General features: G+C 43.7%; 1 protein-coding gene across 3 annotated transcripts in view; it reads left to right on the forward strand.

Moving 5' to 3' along the window:
* Positions 1–7151: 7151 nt before the first annotated feature.
* rapgef4a (Rap guanine nucleotide exchange factor 4a) overlaps positions 7152–22978 on the forward strand; it is a 47170-nt gene continuing 31343 nt past the window's right edge. The window contains exons 1-4 of one of the 3 annotated variants that reach the window (XM_030786123.1): positions 7152–7234; positions 10135–10277; positions 10689–10777; positions 11632–11778. In XM_030786123.1, coding sequence (XP_030641983.1) covers positions 7152–7234; positions 10135–10277; positions 10689–10777; positions 11632–11778 — 462 coding nt within the window. Of the gene's footprint in view, positions 7235–10134; positions 10278–10688; positions 10778–11631; positions 11779–16043; positions 16337–21591; positions 21658–22978 lie in introns of those variants that run through there. The other 2 variants (XM_030786124.1, XM_030786125.1) reach the window with 2 other exon arrangements.

Genomic DNA, 22978 nt, shown 5'->3' on the forward strand with positions numbered 1-22978 from the left:
CAGTCTACACTCAGACCAGTCCACACACATACACCAGTGATCACACATACACCAGTGATCACACAGACCAGTCCACACACACAGCAGTCCACGCACACACACCAGTCTACACTCAGACCAATCCACACACACACCAGTCTACACACAGACCAGTTGACACACACACCAGTCCTCACACACACCAGTCCACGCACACACATAAGTCTACACTCAGACCAATCCACACACACACCAGTCTACACACAGACCAGTTGACACACACACCAGTCCTCACACACACTAGTCCACGCACACACACCAGTCCACACACATACACCAGTGATCACACAGACCAGTCCACACTCAGACCAGTCGACACACACACCAGTCCTCACACACACCAGTCCTCACATACACCAGTCCACGCACACACACCAGTCCAGTGATCAGCCGAGGAGTGAGAGGGAGACCCTGCCCTGAGCAGAAGAAAGCCGCGAGAATTCTGAAGCTTTCTGGAACCAGGATTTTTGGTTTAATAATGCAGCTGAGTAGCAGAATGAACTGAAACAGATATCAACAAACCCTAAATGCAAGACAGCCATCTGAAACCACAGTGAACTGAAACTTCAAAACGAATCTCGCGGCACATACAGGAGCAAACAGGGTTCTGAGATGGTTGCCGCAGTCCCCAGACGTAATGCTAATAAATATCCGTGAGCCATTTCAAACACACGCCACATGCAGAGAAACCTGGGAATTCGTCTGGATGTATGAGTCTGGAGGGAGAGAGGCAAAAACGCCAGCAGCAGGAAACACTGGGAAGTGGTTCTGATTATATTACTTACTACCCACCTGACGCAGTGCCCAAATTTTGTCATGATATATAATAATCAGTTGTCATTATTTCAAATATGTAAAAAAAGAGGATTACATTTTTAAATGTGCAAAACTACAGCATCTTTACCATGATGGTACGCTGTAGAGTGTCTGTTAACAGCCTGACGCTCTGAGACACACGGTTTGACCAGGACTGGACAAATATTTAACACGACTGTATCTTAAGAATTAAAACAGATTCATTTTTGGGAGAAAATATAATTGTAGGTAATGCTTATCGATATGGTCAGTGAACCGGAAACACAGATCAGTAATTCTTTGGTCGATCGTTTATGAAACTGTATTTGAACACAAATGACTATGGTAAGTTAATGAATGCAGACCGTATCTCTTCAGAGCGAACCTGCAACACAAGACGAGAGCGAGTGGTAGTACCCGTTTATGGCCGGTCACCAAGGCAACGGTAAAAGCAAAGAAAAGGATACATATTTCACCACTATTGTTCTGGCCTGGCTGCCCTCATCACTCTCATTTCTGTATTCTCCAGACATCTGATAACGTTTCCAACAGCAAAGGGACTCACACCACCTCTGCGCTCCGGGATGATTTATCCTTCCTCTGTTAAAGGTCTTCTGGTGCAGAGAGAGATATTGTGCGTATTAAATTCTGTCTCAGTGTGGCTTCTATACTTCTACATTTTTATATATTTTCATTTTATGGTCGGAGGTTGATGATTGTCTCCACACTCTTTAACTGTTCTTTAATACTGAAATAAGCATAATGTCAGCAGGGTTCTCCAGCTCTCTGAAATCCCTTCCAATATTCAACCTTGACTGTGGGTCACAGGGTCGGGTTTCAAGCCCAGCTCCACAGGACTGGTTGTACTGATGTACTCAGCTCTTCTAAGACACCCAATATCTCTCAGTCTTTTTCTGTCTGCACTTTGGGTCGTCCTGAGCTCCTCTGGACTGCTGCGTGGACATTTTGTTCATTACACACATCACTGCGTTCCACTGACAGAACCCTCCAGAACTCTGCCTCCCCCTTACTGTCTCCCTACCACAGTTTTCCCTTCACTTTACTGTCTTCCTAACACAGTTTTCCCTTCACTTCACTGTCTCCCTACCACAGTTTTCCCTTCACTTTACTGTCTCCAAATCACAGTTTTCCCTTCACTTTACTGTCTTCCTAACACAGTTTTCCCTTCACTTCACTGTCTCCCTAACACAGTTTTCCCTTCACTTTACTGTCTCCCTATCACAGTTTTCCCTTCACTTTACTATCTCCCTACCACAGTTTTCCCTTCCCCAACTGTCTCCCTACCACAGTTTTCCCTTCACTTTACTGTCTCCCTACCACAGTTTTCCCTTCCCCAACTGTCTCCCTACCACAGTTTTCCCTTCCCCAACTGTCTCCCTACCACAGTTTTCCCTTCACTTTACTGTCTCCCTATCACAGTTTTCCCTTCACTTCACTGTCACCCTACCACAGTTTTCCCTTCCCCAACTGTCTCCCTACCACAGTTTTCCCTTCACTTTACTGTCTCCCTACCACAGTTTTCCCTTCACTTTACTGTCTTCCCACCACAGTTTTCCCTTCACTTTACTGTCTCCCTACCACAGTTTTTACTTCCCCAACTGTCTCCCTACCACAGTTTTCCCTTCACTTTACTGTCTCCCAATCACAGTTTTCCCTTCACTTTACTGTCTCCCTACCACAGTTTTCCCTTCACTTTACTGTCTCCCTAACACAGTTTTCCCTTCACTTCACTGTCTCCCTACCACAGTTTTCCCTTCACTTTACTGTCTCCCTACCACAGTTTTCCCTTCACTTCACTGTCTCCCTACCACAGTTTTCCCTTCACTTTACTGTCTCCCTACCACAGTTTTCCCTTCCCCAACTGTCTCCCTACCACAGTTTTCCCTTCCTCAACTGTCTCCCTATCACAGTTTTCCCTTCACTTTACTGTCTTCCAATCACAGTTTTCCCTTCACTTCACTGTCTCCCTACCACAGTTTTCCCTTCACTTTACTGTCTCCAAATCACAGTTTTCCCTTCACTTTACTGTCTTCCTAACACAGTTTTCCCTTCACTTCACTGTCTCCCTAACACAGTTTTCCCTTCACTTTACTGTCTCCCTATCACAGTTTTCCCTTCACTTTACTATCTCCCTACCACAGTTTTCCCTTCCCCAACTGTCTCCCTACCACAGTTTTCCCTTCACTTTACTGTCTCCCTACCACAGTTTTCCCTTCCCCAACTGTCTCCCTACCACAGTTTTCCCTTCCCCAACTGTCTCCCTACCACAGTTTTCCCTTCACTTTACTGTCTCCCTATCACAGTTTTCCCTTCACTTCACTGTCACCCTACCACAGTTTTCCCTTCCCCAACTGTCTTCCTACCACAGTTTTCCCTTCACTTTACTGTCTCCCTACCACAGTTTTCCCTTCACTTTACTGTCTTCCTAACACAGTTTTCCCTTCACTTTACTGTCTCCCTAACACAGTTTTCCCTTCACTTTACTGTCTCCCTACCACAGTTTTTACTTCCCCAACTGTCTCCCTACCACAGTTTTCCCTTCACTTTACTGTCTCCCAATCACAGTTTTCCCTTCACTTTACTGTCTCCCTACCACAGTTTTCCCTTCACTTCACTGTCTCTCTACTACAGTTTTCCCTTCACTTTACTGTCTTCCCACCACAGTTTTCCGTTCACTTCACTGTCTCTCTACTACAGTTTTCCCTTCACTTTACTGTCTTCCCACCACAGTTTTCCGTTCACTTCACTGTCTCTCTACTACAGTTTTCCCTTCACTTTACTGTCTTCCCACCACAGTTTTCCCTTCACTTTACTGTCTCCCTAACACAGTTTTCCCTTCACTTTACTGTCTCCCTACCACAGTTTTTACTTCCCCAACTGTCTCCCTACCACAGTTTTCCCTTCACTTTACTGTCTCCCAATCACAGTTTTCCCTTCACTTTACTGTCTCCCTACCACAGTTTTCCCTTCACTTTACTGTCTCTCTACTACAGTTTTCCCTTCACTTTACTGTCTTCCCACCACAGTTTTCCGTTCACTTCACTGTCTCCCTACCACAGTTTTCCCTTCACTTCACTGTCTCCCTATCACAGTTTTCCCTTCCCCAACTGTCTCCCTAACACAGTTTTCCCTTCACTTCACTGTCACCCTATCACAGTTTTCCCTTCCCCAACTGTCTCCCTAACACAGTTTTCCCTTCACTTCACTGTCTTCCTAACACAGTTTTCCCTTCACTTCACTGTCTCCCTACCACAGTTTTCCCTTCACTTCACTGTCTCCCTATCACAGTTTTCCGTTCACTTCACTGTCTCCCTAACACAGCTTTCCCTTCACTTTACTGTCTCCCTACCAGTTTTCCCTTCACTTTACTGTCTCCCTACCACAGTTTTCCCTTCCCAACTGTCTCCCTAACACAGTTTTCCCTTCACTTTACTGTCTCCCTAACACAGTTTTCCCTTCACTTTACTCTCCCAATCACAGTTTTCCCTTCACTTTACTGTCTCCCAATCACAGTTTTCCCTTCCCCAACTGTCTCCCAATCACAGTTTTCCCTTCACTTTACTGTCTCCCTACCACAGTTTTCCCTTCACTTCACTGTCTCCCTAACACAGTTTTCCCTTCACTTTACTGTCTCCCTACCACAGTTTTCCCTTCCCCAACTGTCTCCCTATCACAGTTTTCCCTTCACTTCACTGTCTCCCTACCACAGTTTTCCCTTCCCCAACTGTCTCCCTACCACAGTTTTCCCTTCATTTTACTGTCTCCCTAACACAGTTTTCCCTTCACTTCACTGTCTCCCTACCACAGTTTTCCCTTCACACAGTTTTCCCTTCACTTTACTGTCTCCCTATCACAGTTTTCCCTTCACTTTACTGTCTCCTTACCAGTTTTCCCTTCACTTTACTGTCTCCCTACCACAGTTTTCCCTTCCCCAACTGTCTCCCTACCACAGTTTTCCCTTCACACAGTTTTCCCTTCACTTTACTGTCTCCCTAACACAGTTTTCCCTTCACTTTACTCTCCCAATCACAGTTTTCCCTTCACTTTACTGTCTCCCAATCACAGTTTTCCCTTCCCCAACTGTCTCCCAATCACAGTTTTCCCTTCACTTTACTGTCTCCCTACCACAGTTTTCCCTTCACTTCACTGTCTCCCTAACACAGTTTTCCCTTCACTTTACTGTCTCCCTACCACAGTTTTCCCTTCCCCAACTGTCTCCCTATCACAGTTTTCCCTTCACTTCACTGTCTCCCTACCACAGTTTTCCGTTCATTTCACTGTCTCCCTACCACAGTTTTCCCTTCACACAGTTTTCCGTTCACTTCACTGTCTCCCTAACACAGTTTTCCCTTCACTTCACTGTCTCCCTACCACAGTTTTCCCTTCACTTCACTGTCTCCCTACCACAGTTTTCCCTTCCCCAACTGTCTCCCTATCACAGTTTTCCCTTCACTTCACTGTCTCCCTAACACAGTTTTCCCTTCCCCAACTGTCTCCCTATCACAGTTTTCCCTTCACTTTACTGTCTCCCTACCACAGTTTTCCGTTCACTTCACTGTCTCCCTAACACAGTTTTCCCTTCACTTCACTGTCTCCCTATCACAGTTTTCCCTTCACTTTACTGTCTTCCAATCACAGTTTTCCCTTCACTTCACTGTCTCCCTATCACAGTTTTCCCTTCACTTTACTGTCTTCCAATCACAGTTTTCCCTTCACTTCACTGTCTCCCTATCACAGTTTTCCCTTCACTTTACTGTCTTCCAATCACAGTTTTCCCTTCACTTTACTGTCTCCCTACCACAGTTTTCCCTTCACTTTACTGTCTCTCTAGTACAGTTTTCCCTTCACTTTACTGTCTCCCACTCGCAGTTTTCCCTTCACTTTACTGTCTCCCTACCACAGCTGCTACTGCACAGAGACATGTTGGTGACCTTTGTCCCTGCTGTCCATCTTTGCCCAAAAACTGACAGCGTCACAATGTATTGATAGCTGATTGGTTATTCACCAAATGTATTTTTTATTTTTTAGAGACTGTGGAGCGCTGAGTGTTGCCTTGTAATCATTGGCGGTATGAATGCAATTTCTTAATGCTTCTTAATGATTGATGCTCAGAGAAACGTGAGGTGGGGGTGGTTTTTATAAATCGAGAGATTAAAAGTGATTAACAATAAAAAGCATTCTGTTTTGACATTCCAGTAACATTAGACAGTGGCTTTCAGATTAATAAACTTAATTAACCACTCTGGTCTCTCAGCAAATGGAACTCGTCAGTGTGTATAATCCTCCCCTCTGGTGTCGCTCTGCTCATGACACTCGTATGTCATATATCAGAACTGATTGGTTGGGTCGCACCAGCATGTTTCCTGGTCGGGTGAGTAATAATGTTTTGTCAGACCGAATGAGTAACTGCAGCACCATACTTCATCTCTCTCTCCCTCCCTCTCTCCCTCTCTCTCTCTCTCTCTCCCTCCCTCTCTCTCTCTCTCTTTCTTTCTCTCCTTCATTTGATATGCCAGAGAGCGTTGTCGTGGTGACAGCGTTCTAGTATAACTTTATCGCAGTATTTCTGCTCTGCATCAGTTGCTCTTAGTGTGTTTTTTTCTTATGATGTATTTTCTGTAGGAAAGGGTGGCATACTGTGACAGAAAGGCATGTTCCTCTCATTAACTCATAAGGTGAACTCTGCTGTGTTCTCTGAATGGTGTGGGGGAACGATGTGCTCTTCCAGATGGGTTGGGATAAAAGTGATTCTTCTCTCTGAAGTGGAGCTGCTGTATTTGGCTAAGGCAGGAAACACAAAGGAAAAGACGCCTGAAACATGGCAGCGTGTAGATTGTTTAGATTTGTTTCTGTGAGTGAAATAATGACATGCATAAATCCATATCTGTTACTAAATCATTCTTCAAATAAATGTCAAAAAAAGTGCAACATCATGGACCATTTTTAAAAACATTAATGTTCATCTGGGCTTTCTTTCTTTCTGTTAATTAATTGATGTCTGTAAATTAATGTTACGCTCTGACTGATTCAGGATCACATTTTAGGCACATGAAAAATGAGATATGATTCACATATAATGCACAAATTGTGTAGACTGGATTAAACAGGTGTTTGATGTGGTTTAGGGGGCGGACGGGACATGGCAGTATTTAAACTGGACTGCGTCTCTTGTTTTGCTTGTCTGTGTTTCGCGTCTCAGCCCAAAGCGCGGGCCACTGCTGCAGTGACAACAGTCAACGTAAACGATGCTGTGGAGTGAACGGGGGAGTTGGGAATAGCCTATTCCGACTTATTCAATGATTTCTCCAAAGATGGTTGCCGCACACTCCTCTTCCCACACCTCTGCGTCTGCAGAGTGGATTGTTTGCCTGGATAAGAGGTTAGTGTAATTAATTATCGACGCGAGCGAAAATGTGACTGTTTTTTTTATGTACATTTATGTATCACTCTGTTGAATCTTGCAAGATGCTATGTTAAAATCGATTGTCCCTTTGGCTGCTGGAAGTCGTAGTGATCTTGACTGCTTCGCTTTCCCCCTAGAATATCTGTAGCGCCTAATTACTCACCTCAAATTTGAAGTGTGCTAGTAAGCGTAGTATTAACTGCTAGAAAGTGCTATCCTTTACGAGAGACACGCGGTTGGGTTGTGGGCGAAGGATACCAGGCAGTGGAAAAACAGCTTGCAATGTTCTGTTGTCAATTCACGACGCAGCTTTCAAAGCATCCGGAGTACGTATTAAAAATAGCGAAAGTTACGTGGAAAATACCTTCTCGTATTGATGTAAGGCTCGTAACTGTAGTAAGGACATGAATGCAAGACGTTGACGCTGCTGAGACTACCTGGAGCAGAACAGCAGCTTCGTAACCGCTCTCCTCTGGCTGCTGCAGGTCCGTCCCCTGGGCGATCTGATCACATTACCTGTACAGTTTGTCCTGTAAAAAGTGCCCCACTTTTACGGGAAATACAACAACATTTAGGTTTATATGACGTGCACTATTCAAGACGATGGTTCTAATGATTTTCTTTAGCTATGCGGTCTTATTTTGATTAATAAACAGCTTTCCGTTGAAATGCCTTTATAATCTTCTCATTAACCTGACCGCAAAGACTGGTCAGATCGCTGACAGCTATTGATTGCTGGGGAGAGATGCGGGCCGAAGTTTTATTACGTTTACCAGGGAGTACTTGCGGGCAACCAGAACAGTTTCACTCAAGTCTGTCTCTTTTCGTTGCCTGTCCGATTGAAATAGGAAGATCTAGACTTTTTTTTAACTGGTTGTTTTTCTCCAGGACGTTCACGCTTCTCTTCATTATGTATTTATGGCATACAGGGCTTCCCCTGGCGGCTCTGTGCCACGCTGATGCGGGATTAATGACATCATCTCCCTGTAAATCAATATTTGTACATCTTTATTATAGACTTAAGTAGCGATGTGCAAATCGCTCTCGGACCACTAGATGACTGAAACACTGCTCTCACCTCATCACTCTATACGGAGCAACAAAAACACGCTTATATGACACGCTGTCACAGCGTTATGGGTCAGGTACTGTTTTGTTATTGTGTGCATACAAAAAATCTGATCCCAGTGGCCCTGCATCAGTCTGCTCTCTGTTTCACCCTGTTTTTATTTCACTCTATACACAGTGACTTTTAGATCGACCTTTAAAAAAAAAAAGAAAACTTTTTTGTGTGTTTTCCTCATCCTGTGCGCACGGAGAGTCATAGCGGGCGGTCTAAATTAGTCGAAACTCTGACACGGCGCATTTGGGGCAGACTGTATTTATTCCAGCGTTTTCTTTGCCTGACGGGGGCTGCGGCATCTGTGGTGGGACTCTGAGTCCTGAGCCACAGGCTTGGCTGCAGCCGGTCTGCTTTAGGAACGCTTGGTTCAGTCACACACTGCACAGACACAGCCCAGCAGAACCACTGTCAGCTCTCACACACACAGGGTGTCACTCTATACAGCTCCAATTTAACATGTCTAGGTAGATAGATAGATAGATAGATAGATAGATAGATAGATAGATAGATAGATAGATAGATGGAATCTAATTATTATATTCATAACTGTCCCTTATAACTGTGTATTGATGTAAAAATCACTCTGACAGTACTCTTATTAATGAATTGGCTCTTTCATGTTTTTGCATGGATGTAAATTACATAGACTATTCTGTATCTGTAATGTCAGGATAAGGATGAATCTGTCTGTGTGTAGTATAACCAGAGGGATCCGGATATTCTGACTGATCTGAGATCTTACATTAAACATTTTGAGTGTTGTGTGCATGCCGCAGGGCAGGAAGGAGTCTTTCCTGAGAGCAGGGGCTCAGTGAGTTGCTGGGTGACGCTGTATGATGCTGTGAGTGTTCCAGATGGGTTTGCACAGGAACCTTTTAGTTATGCTACACCACTGTTTACTCTGGAGCCACTCTGTGAGGAACACCTCCCCACGGAAGTCTGCCTCTGCCTCCCCCAGCAACCGTATCCACGTCAACCGTTCATCACTACAGTCTTTTTCACATAAACCATATGTCATTACAGCCTTATGTCCAATTTAAGACCAACCGTCTGTTACTTGCAGTCTTATCAACACTGTCTAACTGTCCTATAACTACAGCCACACATACGTGACCTGTCTGTTAATAAAAATGTATCCACTTCAACCATGTGTCTGTTACTGCAACTGTATCCACGACCTAATTACACAGTAGCACAACAAAACAACTCCTAAACTGATTTTAGATATGATTTTTTTATATATATGGATTTTTTTCATGTCTGTAAAGGAAAGTCATCAGTATGAATTATTTAAGAGATTGCATTCATTGGCTCTGTTTTTGCTTTGAATATGGAGAGTACTAAATACCTACAGGTGAGAAAATTCCATCAAATATTTATAATGCCACGCAGAGTTGAGGAAACACTGAGTGCATTCAGTGTGTGTAAAATAATGGAGAGAGGTGTGTGGTGAAGTGAAAACCACAGGTGTGTTTTTCTCTCTCTCTCTGCTGTTTGTGAAAGAGTGACCTGTGTCTTTCTGTAGTCAGGCTGTCCATGCTCATGCTTCATCTGACCTTTGCCCCCTGGGATTTTCACCTCATTTTCTCTTAAAACACGCTCGACTTCCCCTCATTAATCAGTCTGATATTCCATAACAGGAAAAATGAATCCGAACTTATTTTCAGGTGTCAGGTGGGTTGTTACAGAGTGTTTTCAGGGGTTCAGTTTTCTCCGGTTGCCCTGATATGGTGTGTGGTTTGTTCTTTCTTAGGCCTTCGGAACGCTCTGGAGAAGATGTAGACATTATTCTTGCTCGGCTGAAGAACGTGAAGGCTTTTGAGAAGTTCCATCCCAGCCTGCTTCAGCAGATCTGTCTGTGTGGTTTCTACGAGTGTCTGGAGAAAGGCATCACCTGTAAGTCACAGAGAACAGTCAACATATGAACATACTTAACACATCCACTAACTCAAGATATCGCCACTTAACACATCAACACCTTCACACCTTAAGACCACACACCTTCATTTTCACACTTTCATTTATTGTTACTCATCCATAGAGCTCAGGGTCTGGCTCTGTGCCAGCTGGAAGTGTGGGAGTGTTTGGCTGGTTTTCCTCAGCTGTTCAGTCTGCTATCAAAAGATCTTCCTCTTGCTAGACTCTCTGCACATCTCTGGTTCCTGCTCAGAGCATCTCATGTTTAAGGAAAATCTATCCTGTGTAATGACAAACACTGCTTTAAGATGAAGAGCTGACCAATTAGAATGCACCAAGGCTTTATTCATGTGTGCTGAATAGCATCCTATTGGTTGTTTTCTGTCTTAGTGTATCGACAGGGCGATATTGGAACCAGCTGGTATGCTGTTCTCTCTGGCTCACTGGATGTCAAAGTGTCTGAAACTGCTAACCATCAGGTAAACTACTACCCCAGCTGTCATAGCTTTATTTTAAATGCAAACTTTCCTAATTAGTTCTCCTTAAATTCAATGAATTGAGTGTGGAAAATGTAGTGTCTTTTTGAGAACGATGCCCTCTGTTTCAAACCACTGGAGAGGGAATTATTTGCTTCAAAAAGAGTGTAAGGTGAATTCCTGAAACAGCAGAACAGAAAAGTGTCTTGATATTTCTCGCAGCACAGTTTCTCACAGGAATGTGTTGAACTAGGCAGACATTCTTGGGCATGTGCAGTAGAGGTCCACCCTGAAGCCCAGAGATGCAGTAGAAGGGCCCTCTGAAACAGCCTCATTGGTCTGGGTTCTGTTGACAGGGGCAGTGGGAGCCTGAGTACCCTGGTCCCTGCCTGTCTCTCTCTGCCCGTCCCTGCCTGTCTCTGCCTGTCTCTGTCTGTCTGTCTGCCTGTCTCTCCCTGTCTCTGCCCGTCCCTGCCTGTCTCTCACTGTCTGTCTCCCTGTCCCTGCCTGTCTGTCGTTGTCTCTGTCTGCCTGTCTCTGCCTGTCTCTCCCTGTCTGTCTGCCTGTTCCTGCCTGTCTCTCCCTGTCTGTCTGCCTGTTCCTGCCTGTCTCTGCCTGTCTCTCCCTGTCCCTGCCTGTTGGAGCAGACAGCCTGATGTGAGCGTGTGTGGAGTCACACCGTTTGGCAGGTTTGCTCCATGTCCATGGAACACACTGATGGAGGCAGAGAGCTGTAGGAGGGTCTTGTTTGGAAGGTGTGTCAGGGGGTGTGGCCACATTCTGACCGCCTCTGTCCTCTTTATGACACCATGAACTTTGAGCTCGATGAACTCTGACCTTCCGTGTTTTCCTTTCAGGATGCGGTCACAATATGCACTTTGGGTGTTGGGACAGCGTTTGGTGAGTCGATCCTGGACGACACGCCACGACACGCGACCATTGTCACGCGGGAGTTTAGTGAACTGCTACGTATTGAACAGAGAGAATTTAAGAACCTGTGGGAGGTAAGTATGTCCTGATTGTCTTCATCTTTTTTTCTGATGAAAATCCGTCCTGGTGACAGGAAAGTCAGAAGCTTCAGACATAAAGCAAACTTCAGAGAGAGATAAATATTTTGTTACGTACAGTTTATCTGAATAAAGCCAACTTGTAAAATATTGATGAAAACATGAATTAGAATTGACGTCCAGGAGGATGCCTGGAATAAAAACAGATAACAGATGTGAAATGACCCATTTCACCCCACAGAGGACGTTTGTGTGGCTCTCTGTGTGTTTATGACTCTGCAGAGTGAGGCTGGAGGTTGTTGCAGTTCTATGAACTGAGTAAATGACAGCTCTGAACAGTAGGTGGCAGTATGTCTCATTATTTCACAGCAAAATAGTTCAGCCATGGAATAGATCTTTAGTGGACAGGGGGAAATGGTCAAACTACAATGCAGATATAAAACAGCTGTGTACATAAACGTGCCCAATAATAAAACTATTTACATGTAAACACCAGAGGCTGATCTACAGGTGGGCTAGGGTGTGCCCAGGCCCACCCAAACAGACAGTTGGCATGTCCATTCAGATTCATGAAAATAAATATTTTTTATATCCAAGAAGGGTTAAGTCAAGGGCAACTGGACCTGGTTGTAGATTCTTGAAGACGTTTCACCTCTCATCCAAGAGGCTTCTTCAGTTCTGACTGACTGGTGGGGAGTCCCAGTCAGGGAAGACAGGTGGTTTGAAAGAGGGGTGAAGGAGGCCATCTACGTTAAAGTAGAGAAAGCATCCCTCAACAAAGGAGGAGGTCTACAACACCACGTATCACCCACCTACAATACTGTCCTTTCAACCCTTCCCAGGACATTTAACAACCATTCACACTTGGCCGCATCTGACTTCAACGACTCTAACAACTGTCGTTACAACAACCAGGAGAACTAATAACCTAGTGACATGAATAGCCTTGACAACGACCCCACAAAGGTTAAATACCTGGGACTCCTGTCAGTCAGAACTGAAGAAGCCTCTTGGATGAGAGGTGAAACATCTTCAAGTATCTACAACCAAGTCCCAGTTGCCCTTGACTTAACCCTTCTTGGAATAACCATGATCTGGATGACTGAGAATCTTCACGGACATTTCTTTTTATAATACTTTTTTTTTTAAAGTTTAATTTTCACTCATTACCATGAATGTGAATTATTTTGTCTTTGGAATCATCAGAATTATGTATTAATAATAATATTCAGAACTTCCTCTCTTTCATTTGTTGACTGACGTTATGCTACATTACGTTAATCTTGACTCCTGCCAATGGGTCTGTCTCAGTAGCAGCTGCTTGGCAGTGAGACTATGGCTAAACAGCTATCATTGACCCGTTTTCTTTAAAAAAAAAACCTGTGGGAAGGAAGGTAAGGCCAATACACTTTCCTTTTTTAGTTTTTAGTCTGCTCTTTAGGTAGGATACCGGCACATCGAACGTCGTGGCCATATTACTGTTGCAGTCACCACACTGTAAATATCTAAGCCTGTTGAAGAACATGTACGGTGATGGGCTTCATTTGGGCCCACTGAGATTTTTACAGATCCACCCATCAGCCACTTTCTGCATACCACTGGTAAACACCACTGTTAGTACAGTCTGGACAGATATTTAGTCAGTGAAAAGATCACTGGAAATATCAGTGTAACCGAACTCCTCATGCATTTCACAGGTTTACGCCAACATTATGGGAGACATACAGGGGTTGGACAAAATAATGGAAACACATTGTTAAATAACAGTTTTATTATTTAATATCGAGTTGGTCCTCCTTCGGCAGCAATAACTGCTTCAATACGTCGAGGAATAGATTCATACTACTCTTGGACAATGACAAAGGGAATTTTAATCTATTCCTGAGGCAAAACCTGTTCCAGTTCTTTCACAGATGATGGTGGAGGGAAGTGGCTCCTTACTTGCTGCTCCAAAATATATCAGAGATTTTCAGTGATGTTCAGATCTGGTGCTTGTGGGGGCGAATCCAAGTGTTCAGCTTCACTGTTGTGCTCTTCATACCAGTCTTTAACGATTTCAGCAGTGTGAATCAGCGCATTATTGTCTTGAAAGATGGCACCATCGTTTGGAAAGTGTTTGGACCATTGGGTGAATTTGGTCACCCAAACTTGGCAAATACTCTTTAGAGGCAACCCTTCCATGCCGTGGACACAGGACCAAGAGAATTCCACGATATTAGAGGCCCAAACCATTACAGAACCGCCTCCATGCTCAACGGTTGGGGTCAGGCAATTGAAATCAAGGGCTTTTTTTGGCCTCCTCCATAAGTGTGAAGGATGATTCATCAGAGAAGATTGACATTCTTCCACTGGCCCATTGTCCACTTCTGATGGTCTTTGCACCATTTTAGGCATTTTTGAACATTGTTGGGGGAAAGAAAAACTTTGACAATGGCAGCCCTTCCATGGTATGCAGCTGCACTGAGCTCTTGATGAACTGTTTTGGTTGATACTGGGTTAGCAAGATGTTGGTTTAGCTCTGCGGTCATTTTAGTAGCTGTGGTTCTGTGATTTTTTGACATAATGCGTTTTAGTGCTCTGCAGTCACGTTCATAGAGTTTTGGCTTCCGTCCAGGGTTATGCTTCCCAGAGCTAGTTTTCCCTAGTTTTTGGTTTGCCATCATGACTTTAGAAACAGTTCCTCAGCAGTTTTTGTTACTGAAGCGCCAGCCATTCGCGCTCCAATAATTTGCCCTCTTTGGAAATCTGAAAGGTCACACATTATGACTTACGCTAATATGCAGACCTCTACAGAAAGAAAAATCTTGGGTAACACTTAAAGCACAGGATGTCTGCAGCACATATACATGAGATTTACATATCACTGGGAATCGTATTAACGTCTAAACGTCAGGAAATTTACAGGTCTTGAGATTTGGAAGATTATTTTGTCCAACCCCTGTGTAGAATATTAAATATTGGCCTGTATTTGCACTGTAAAAAAAATCTTGTTTTTACCTAAAAAAAAACTGGCAGCTGTGGTTGCCAGAATAATTCTGTAAAAAATACAGTAAAAACGTAAACAACTTTACAGAACAACCTGTACATTTTGCAGTTTAAAACTGTTGTAATTTACAAAAAATTCAATTTAAACCGGTAAGTCCAACAGCCTTTAAATAGGAAAGTGCAGGTGTAACCTGCGTTGTGTAGACCAGTGGTTCTCTACTTCAGTCCTGAGGACCCCCTGTCCTGCACCTCTGTGTTTTAACTCTTTATTATCACAGTTAACTGAGTCAATCAAGGACTTGATGATTAACCGATCAGTGGAATCAGGTGTGTCAGTCCTGAGTACAGTTCAGCACCAGACTCAAACCTGCAACTTCAGGCATGGGAGGCAGACACGCTAGCAAGGAGGCTAAAACCCATGGGTGCAAGCTTCTGTCACCAGCATGTTTCTCCTGGTGTCGGGGAGTGAGTTTAAGTCCTGTGTGGGACTGTGCTTGTCTACACAACACAGGTTACACTACTACTATTATAATTTTAGCCTACTGATATATTGTTAAATACAAGCCTACTCAATGTTAAACAGACACATCACCTGTTTTTTTAAACCCTTCATGTTAACATAATTTTACTCTAGGCCTATTTGTACATATTCTTATCTGTAAAGTGTAACATATGAATTTGTAAAATGTAATACAGTTTCTTCCTGTATAAAAAAAAAATCTGCCTGACAAAAAACAATATTTTAACACTGTCATGTTGTATTTTTAACTGTATTGTACTGTTTTTGTATTACAGTTTTTCTGTGTTTTAAACTACAGTTATCTGTAAATTTTACAACATATTCTTTCAACATATTCTTACTTTAAAATGAACAGTTGTGTTTGGTTACTATAATATACTGGAAATTAAACACTGCAGTTTTTTGCTGTCATGATTTTACAGCACTTCACTATTAAGCTCACGGACATTTTTTTTACAGTGTTAACCTGGATGCCCTCCTTAAATTCAGTGCACAGGGTCTGCATTCAGTGATACAGATGAGCCCATGGGTGTGGGGTGGGTGTCATGATCCTAAATATAAACACTTATTTTTAGGGGATAAAACTCTATCTCATCAGGACAGAGGTCACAAGGGTCTGATTATAAAACTCAAAATCTCGTCTCCTGTCCCTCTGGAGCGCAGGTCTAGAGACAGCCAATAAGATAAAGCCTGTCATTTTCCGTCCACTTTATTCACTGTGTGTTGATGATCGGTGGGAGAGGGGGAGAGACAAGGCGGCAGTGAGAGGTGACAAATTTAGGGAGCTGTTATCAGGCCATTGTATCTGAAGGGCTGTCCCAGGGCTGGGTCCAGTGTCTGGTTTCCTGTGCGAGAGTGTTTGTTTCCTGTGGGACCAGATGTCGGCACCTGATGGCAGTTACGGGATGGCTGTATCAGTCATTCTGTGAGAAACTTGACAGGCGCCTGTGTTAGGTCTGCCAGTGCTCAGTGCTGTGTGTCTGTGTGGAATATAACAACAACGACAATAACAACAAGAAAAAGTGGAGTTAGTCAAGGCCCTCTGGAAAGGTTTGTCTCAGATCATTTTCTAAAAAATTTGCAAACAGATCTTTTATCGTGTGGTGTGAGTATGTGTGTGTGTGTACATCCAGTGTGAATTATCTTCTAAGTGGATTTCAAGGATCCATCCTTTGAGGGGAAAATTAGCTGTTCAGACAATATTAATATTTTTTCACACAAGTCTTTAAGGAAATGTGCTTTGTGGTCGTAGTATTCCAAAATCTAAAGCCTAATCATGTTATTTCTCTGTGTTTGCGGGAGCCATGCTTGGATGTTTTTTTCTTTTTGTGCCATATTTCTGCTTTGTATTTCTCTGTATTTCTGCTTTGTTTTTTTCCTAGCGGTGAGATCGAGGTTTTCCTCTCGTCTGATATCAAGAGTAAGAATTACTTAAATTTAAGGGCAGCAATCAGCGCACCAGCTCTGTGGTTATTCTGTACAGCACTACAACCGTTTGTCGTCTCGCTTTTCACGAGCATCTAGCTGCGAAAGCAATCCGTACAATGTCCGTTACAGTTACTCATCTTTGAAAGACTACTTCTGTGTCGTTACATTATACCTGTGTGAGACCTCTGTGTTGGGAAGACTAGGAGCGTCAGTTGGCTGTAAAGCCGACCGTTTACCGTACCACTTGAGGAGCTGTGTACGAAGGAATTAAACGAACCCTTTTTTACATGCAAGTTCATTTATCCGTGGGAACAGCTGTCAAACTGTTAGCTATCTTAAATCGATCCGTTGACAGTGCTACGCTACATCATCATCTACCTCTCGCCGGTGATACTCAAAGTGTGATAGTAAGATGAGACGCGAACGGTGTGGAGCTTGCTGTGAAGTTGCGCTGTTTCGGCAAAATTTGATCATTGCACAAGCTAACTATTAGTAACGCCGGCTAGTGCTAATGACAGAATTTCAGTCAGATTTCATCATGCACACCACTCCCAAGACCGTTTAGTCAAACGCTGAGTGGTCGGCAAATCATACAGTACAGTATGACTAGCGGCTGGCAGGAATACGGGGTCAAATAGAGGTCGCATTGACCGGGTCCATTCTTAGATCTGCTCCCTCAGGGGCACTAACCTCATAACTGCCGTAATGCTCAGTTCTCCTCCCGCACATCTCAGAGCTTCCAGATCGCAGGAAGCGTAGTTACACCACTCCAGGACTCGGTTCTGCCGTGTCTGAATCCGCACACCACTCCAGGACTCGGTTCTGCCGTGTCTGAATCAGACAACCGCTATACTTCACCGCTTCTTCTGTACGCGCGACTGCACGGATTTCTAGATAAAGGCAGACAAACTATTTCAGCATATTCACTGTAAGTGCACTTCTGTGTACGAGCTTAGGAGTTAAAATATGTGGGAGTCTGTCTTTGCTGTGAGAAATTTGTATTCTATGTGCCATTTCAAAGATGTCAGAGCATCACTAGCATAACTGAGTTTGGAAGGGGTGTGTGTGTGTGTGCGTGTGTGTGCGTGCGTGCGTGCGTGTGTGTGTGTGTGTGCGTGCGTGCGTGCGTGTGTGCGTGCTAATGCCTGCTGAAGTGTTGAAGTAGTAGAGTGGGCTCAATCAGCGTTCACCAACAGGAAACACACAGAGACCTCAAGGGATGAGGAGACCCCCCCCCCCCCCCCCCCGTCTCTCTCTCACACACACCACACACACACACACACACACACACACACACACATCACTCCGGATGCACATTCTCAAATCACTGTCCTGATTACAGCAACATTGTCTTTGTTTATTCTCTTATCTGCTGTCTCACAGATAACAGACCTCCAGATACACTGGGAAGGGCCAGATTCCTTTATGCCAGAAATAGCATTTATGAAGCACTGAATGATCGTCAGGCGTTACTTCAGATGTCTGTGTTAAATGTCTGACTGTAACATGTCAGTATATGTAACAGAGTGCATGCATATGTGTAGGTGTCTGACTGTGACATGTCAGTGTATGTAACAGAGTGCATGCACACACACATACACACGCGCACACACATGCGTGCACACACACACACACACATACACACACACACACACACACACACACACTTCACACTTAATAACTCATAATAAATTGTCTATCAGTGAACAGTAACAGGTTCTCAGTGATTTATATAAAAAAAGGTTATTTGTGCCATTTAAATTTTAATGCGTTACTTTTAATTATTTTATTACAGACTAATTACAGACCCTAGGGCAAAAACTCAAAAATGTATAGATATATTTCAAAAGAGTATCTGTGTAAATTCACAGTACTGTTAATTGGTTTCATGGTTCTACTAATAGAAGCTAAGATATGTGTGGTAAACATTTCTTTACAGTCAGTGTTGACAGTGTCAGATTTTCTCATCCAGCAATTATAAATAACAAAAATTTTCACTCCCAGTGTCTGTCATGGATTCAGTTCAGAGATTATTTGTACATAAGTCCATGTGAACTCACTGTGGCCAATTCCGCTCAGTTTTCCTACTTCTGTCCCCATCCTCTGTGCCCAGAGGCAACAGAGCAATGCATTGTGGGTAACACAGAGGTCTGTGTGATCAGTGGCAGGGGTCTTAACCTGAACCTTAATAGACACAACCTACATTAAACACATGTAGCTGGGGTTGTTGTGTGTGTCTAGATTAAACACTGACATGTGTTTGGGGTTGTTGTGTGTGTCTAGATTAAACACATGTAGTTAGGGGTTGTTGTGTGTGTCTAGATTAAACACTGACATGTGTTAGGGGTTGTTGTGTGTGTCTAGATTAAACACATGTAGTTAGGGGTTGTTGTGTGTGTCTAGATTAAACACTGACGTGTGTTTGGGGTTGTTGTGAGGAGATGTGTAGTACTTCTCAGTGACTCAGAGTATGGTTTTAGTTATGCAGCTCTGTTGATAAAGCCTCTTCCATAGTGTTGGGTTCATTATGTACAAAGTGTCCACACACCCTGCGCGTCTGCTGTCTGGGGTGGTTTAGCTTTAACCCCCTCACTGCACAGAATAATCAAATGAAAATGATTATGCTCATTCAAATTCACTGTTTTCACTGAATTTCACACAATGTGACACTTCGAATATTTCAGGATTTTGCACTGCACTGAAAAACCTCAAGTGATTTCTGTAAATGCCATGTAGTGGTACAGATCAGATGTGATCCTACACAACACATATTCATTCTCTCTCTCTCTGACCGCCATTGGCTTTGAGATTATGCTGTCTGTATGGGGATTACATAATCTCAGACGAATAATTCACTACACTTAATGCTCACTCAAGCTCATCAATGTCCAGGCAGATTTACTCAAGCATGACAGAACACACACACACGCGCGCGCGCACGCGCGCGCACACACACACACACACAGACACACACAGACAAACATGATTTATGAATATGAGAGTGAAGGTGCTGTGCTGGAGACTCTAGTTTGCCATCTTCTGATCTAACAGACATTCAGATAATGCTCTGCTGCAGTGTTAGTTCAGTGTTAGTTCAGGTGGGCAGTGTTAGTTCAGTGTTAAATCAGGTGAGCAGTGTTAGTTCAGTGTTAGTTCAGGTGAGCAGTGTTAGTTCAGTGTTAGTTCAGATGGGCAGTGTTAGTTCAGTGTTAAATCAGGTGAGCAGTGTTAGTTCAGGTGAGCAGTGTTAGTTCAGGTGGGCAGTGTTAGTTCAGTGTTAGTTCAGGTGGGCAGTGTTAGTTCAGTGTTAGTTCAGATGGGCAGTGTTAGTTCAGTGTTAGTTCAGGTGGGCAGTGTTAGTTCAGTGTTAGTTCAGGTGAGCAGTGTTGGTTCAGGTGAGCAGTGTTAGTTCAGGTGGGCAGTGTTAGTTCAGTGTTAGTTCAGGTGGGCAGTGTTAGTTCAGGTGAGCAGTGTTAGTTCAGGTGGGCAGTGTTAGTTCAGTGTTAGTTCAGGTGGGCAGTGTTAGTTCAGTGTTAGTTCAGATGGGCAGTGTTAGTTCAGTGTTAGTTCAGGTGGGCAGTGTTAGTTCAGTGTTAGTTCAGGTGAGCAGTGTTACTTCAGTGTTAGTTCAGGTGGGCAGTGTTAGTTCAGTGTTAAATCAGGTGAGCAGTGTTAGTTCAGGTGAGCAGTGTTAGTTCAGTGTTAGTTCAGATGGGCAGTGTTAGTTCAGTGTTAAATCAGGTGAGCAGTGTTAGTTCAGGTGAGCAGTGTTAGTTCAGGTGGGCAGTGTTAGTTCAGTGTTAGTTCAGGTGGGCAGTGTTAGTTCAGTGTTAGTTCAGGTGGGCAGTGTTAGTTCAGGTGAGCAGTGTTAGTTCAGGTGGGCAGTGTTAGTTCAGTGTTAGTTCAGGTGGGCAGTGTTAGTTCAGTGTTAGTTCAGGTGGGCAGTGTTAGTTCAGTGTTAGTTCAGATGGGCAGTGTTAGTTCAGTGTTAGTTCAGATGGGCAGTGTTAGTTCAGTGTTAGTTCAGGTGGGCAGTGTTAGTTCAGTGTTAGTTCAGGTGGGCAGTGTTAGTTCAGTGTTAGGTCAGGTGGGCAGTGTTAGTTCAGTGTTAGGTCAGGTGAGCATTTCTGTTTTGTCTCAGTCTCTGTGCTCAGGGCTGCCTGAATCCTAAGCTTGGAGGGTAATGTGTCTTATTATCCAGAGGAGAAGCACACAGTCACTTTTAGTCGTTTTCACTTTCAAAAGCGTTTAAAGACACTGTTGTTAAATGCAGAATCAGTGCTTTCACTGCTTGAAATAAAAAAATAAGATTTGTCTCCTTGGCCGTGGGAGAATGAGATTGTGAGTGGGCATTGTCTGAACACTCCAGGCCTCTATGTTAAGTGTAACACCTCAGCACAGCTGTGTGTTCAGTGAAAGTGGCACTTAATAGTGTAAGTAATTGGGTAAGCTCTCAGCGTTACCTGTCTGCTTGGCCACTGGCACCTCCAGGTGTGATGTTTCTATTTCTCAGTTAGTACGTCTATGTGTGTTTATGTGCATAAGTGTGTATGTGTGTGTGTGTGTGTGTGTGTGTGTGTGTGTGTGTGCGCATGCGCACGCGCGTGCGTGTGTGTGTGTGTATTTGTGTGTGTGTGTGTGTGCATCATGACTGGAGTAGTATAATCACCTAGCAACCAGTCTGAGAGAGGGAGTTAGCTGCTGGCTTTGCTCTGGTGGGTTGTGCTTTAGGAATGAGGGCTGGAGGCTGAGGCATACACACACACACACACACACACACACACACACACACACGCGCGCGCACTCTGAAAGAGGGAGGCAGGGAGGAGTATAGTGCGAGTAAAGGACAGAGAGAAAGGAAGAGCGCAGGGGGAGAGAAACAGGGCAGCAGCAGCGTTGCATGGCTCTCTATCTGTTCACACATGGACCTGTTTGTTCTTTAGGTGAGTCCTGCTCAGTCTCTCTCTCTCCCTCTCTCTCTCCCTCTGTCAGGTTACTTTTATTTTAGCAGTGAAACCTTTTTTATCAACAGACACTACATCTGTGTGACCTAATAGTGTGGTGTCCTAGGATAGTCTCTCTCTCTCTCTCTCTCTCTCTCTCTCTCTCTCTGTGTTTGTTGAATTTTTGGCAGCATGCTTTGTTTGAGGGTGAGGTAGGAGTGCTGGAAATGACCCCCATCGGCTCCCTTGAGATCATGCTGTTTTTATGTGGATTACATAATCTGAGATGAATAATTCACTACACTTAATGCCCACTCAAGCAGATCAGTGTCCAGGCAGGCAGACTTACTCAAGCATGATAGAGTACACACACACACACACACACACACACAGAGCATTTATGGACCTTTTTTGTTCTAGGGTCAGAGGTGAATATATTTATCCCTATAATTTCAGAGGGTTATATTTAATGGAAATGGGTTTGACATAATGTAGACTGGGGTTTGCAGTGGAGATGAGTATGTTTGGGGCAGATTGTTAAGACAGTTATTTTAAGATTGATATTTTAAGACAGTTATTTTAAGATTGGTATTTTTGTGATTGGTATTTTTAGGGTAAAAGCAAAACTATTTAAATCATTTGATACCCCATATGAGCTACTCATTATTGAACAAATGCAATATCTCTTTTATCTATTTTTAAATCCACACTGTTATGTGGCTCTGCAGCATTCGTGTGTGTGTGTGTGTGTGTGTGTGTGTGTGTGTGTGTGTGTGTGTGGATGACAGTCTGTACAGTGTTTTGTAGCTGTCTCAGCTGTTATGGTTATATTCCTCTGTAATCAGAGAAGACACAGTGTTGGGGTTAGGATCTGGGTGCTCTCTCATCTGGATCTGGTCAACTGTGTTAAACACTGATTTCCCAGGTCATCCTAAAACTGTCCTTTTACTGGATCAGAGAACATTCCCATCTCTCTGTTTTTCCTCCTCATTAGTTCTGTTGTTGAGACAGAGAACCTCCACTCTGACAGTGCAGCAGATGATAAAACCCTGAGCCTGTACTTATGATAGGATTACGGACATAAGATTTCATTATCAGGCTGACTCCATTAGTTCTATAGGGATGCGGGTGCAGGGAGTGGACTGCTTTTGGCAGAGGACTGTGTTCTGTGGACACATCACGGCTGACACACTTATTAAATTAATTAAGAGAAGTTCATAAAATATTGATACAGAGTCGATACTGCCTCAGTCAGTGATTCAAACAGTCGAGAGGAAAACAAAACAGACGTAAACACAGCACTAAGAACTACAGTGTCCTG

This window comes from Chanos chanos, chromosome 10 (genome assembly GCF_902362185.1).
Source record: "Chanos chanos chromosome 10, fChaCha1.1, whole genome shotgun sequence".
Lineage (NCBI taxonomy): Eukaryota > Metazoa > Chordata > Actinopteri > Gonorynchiformes > Chanidae > Chanos > Chanos chanos.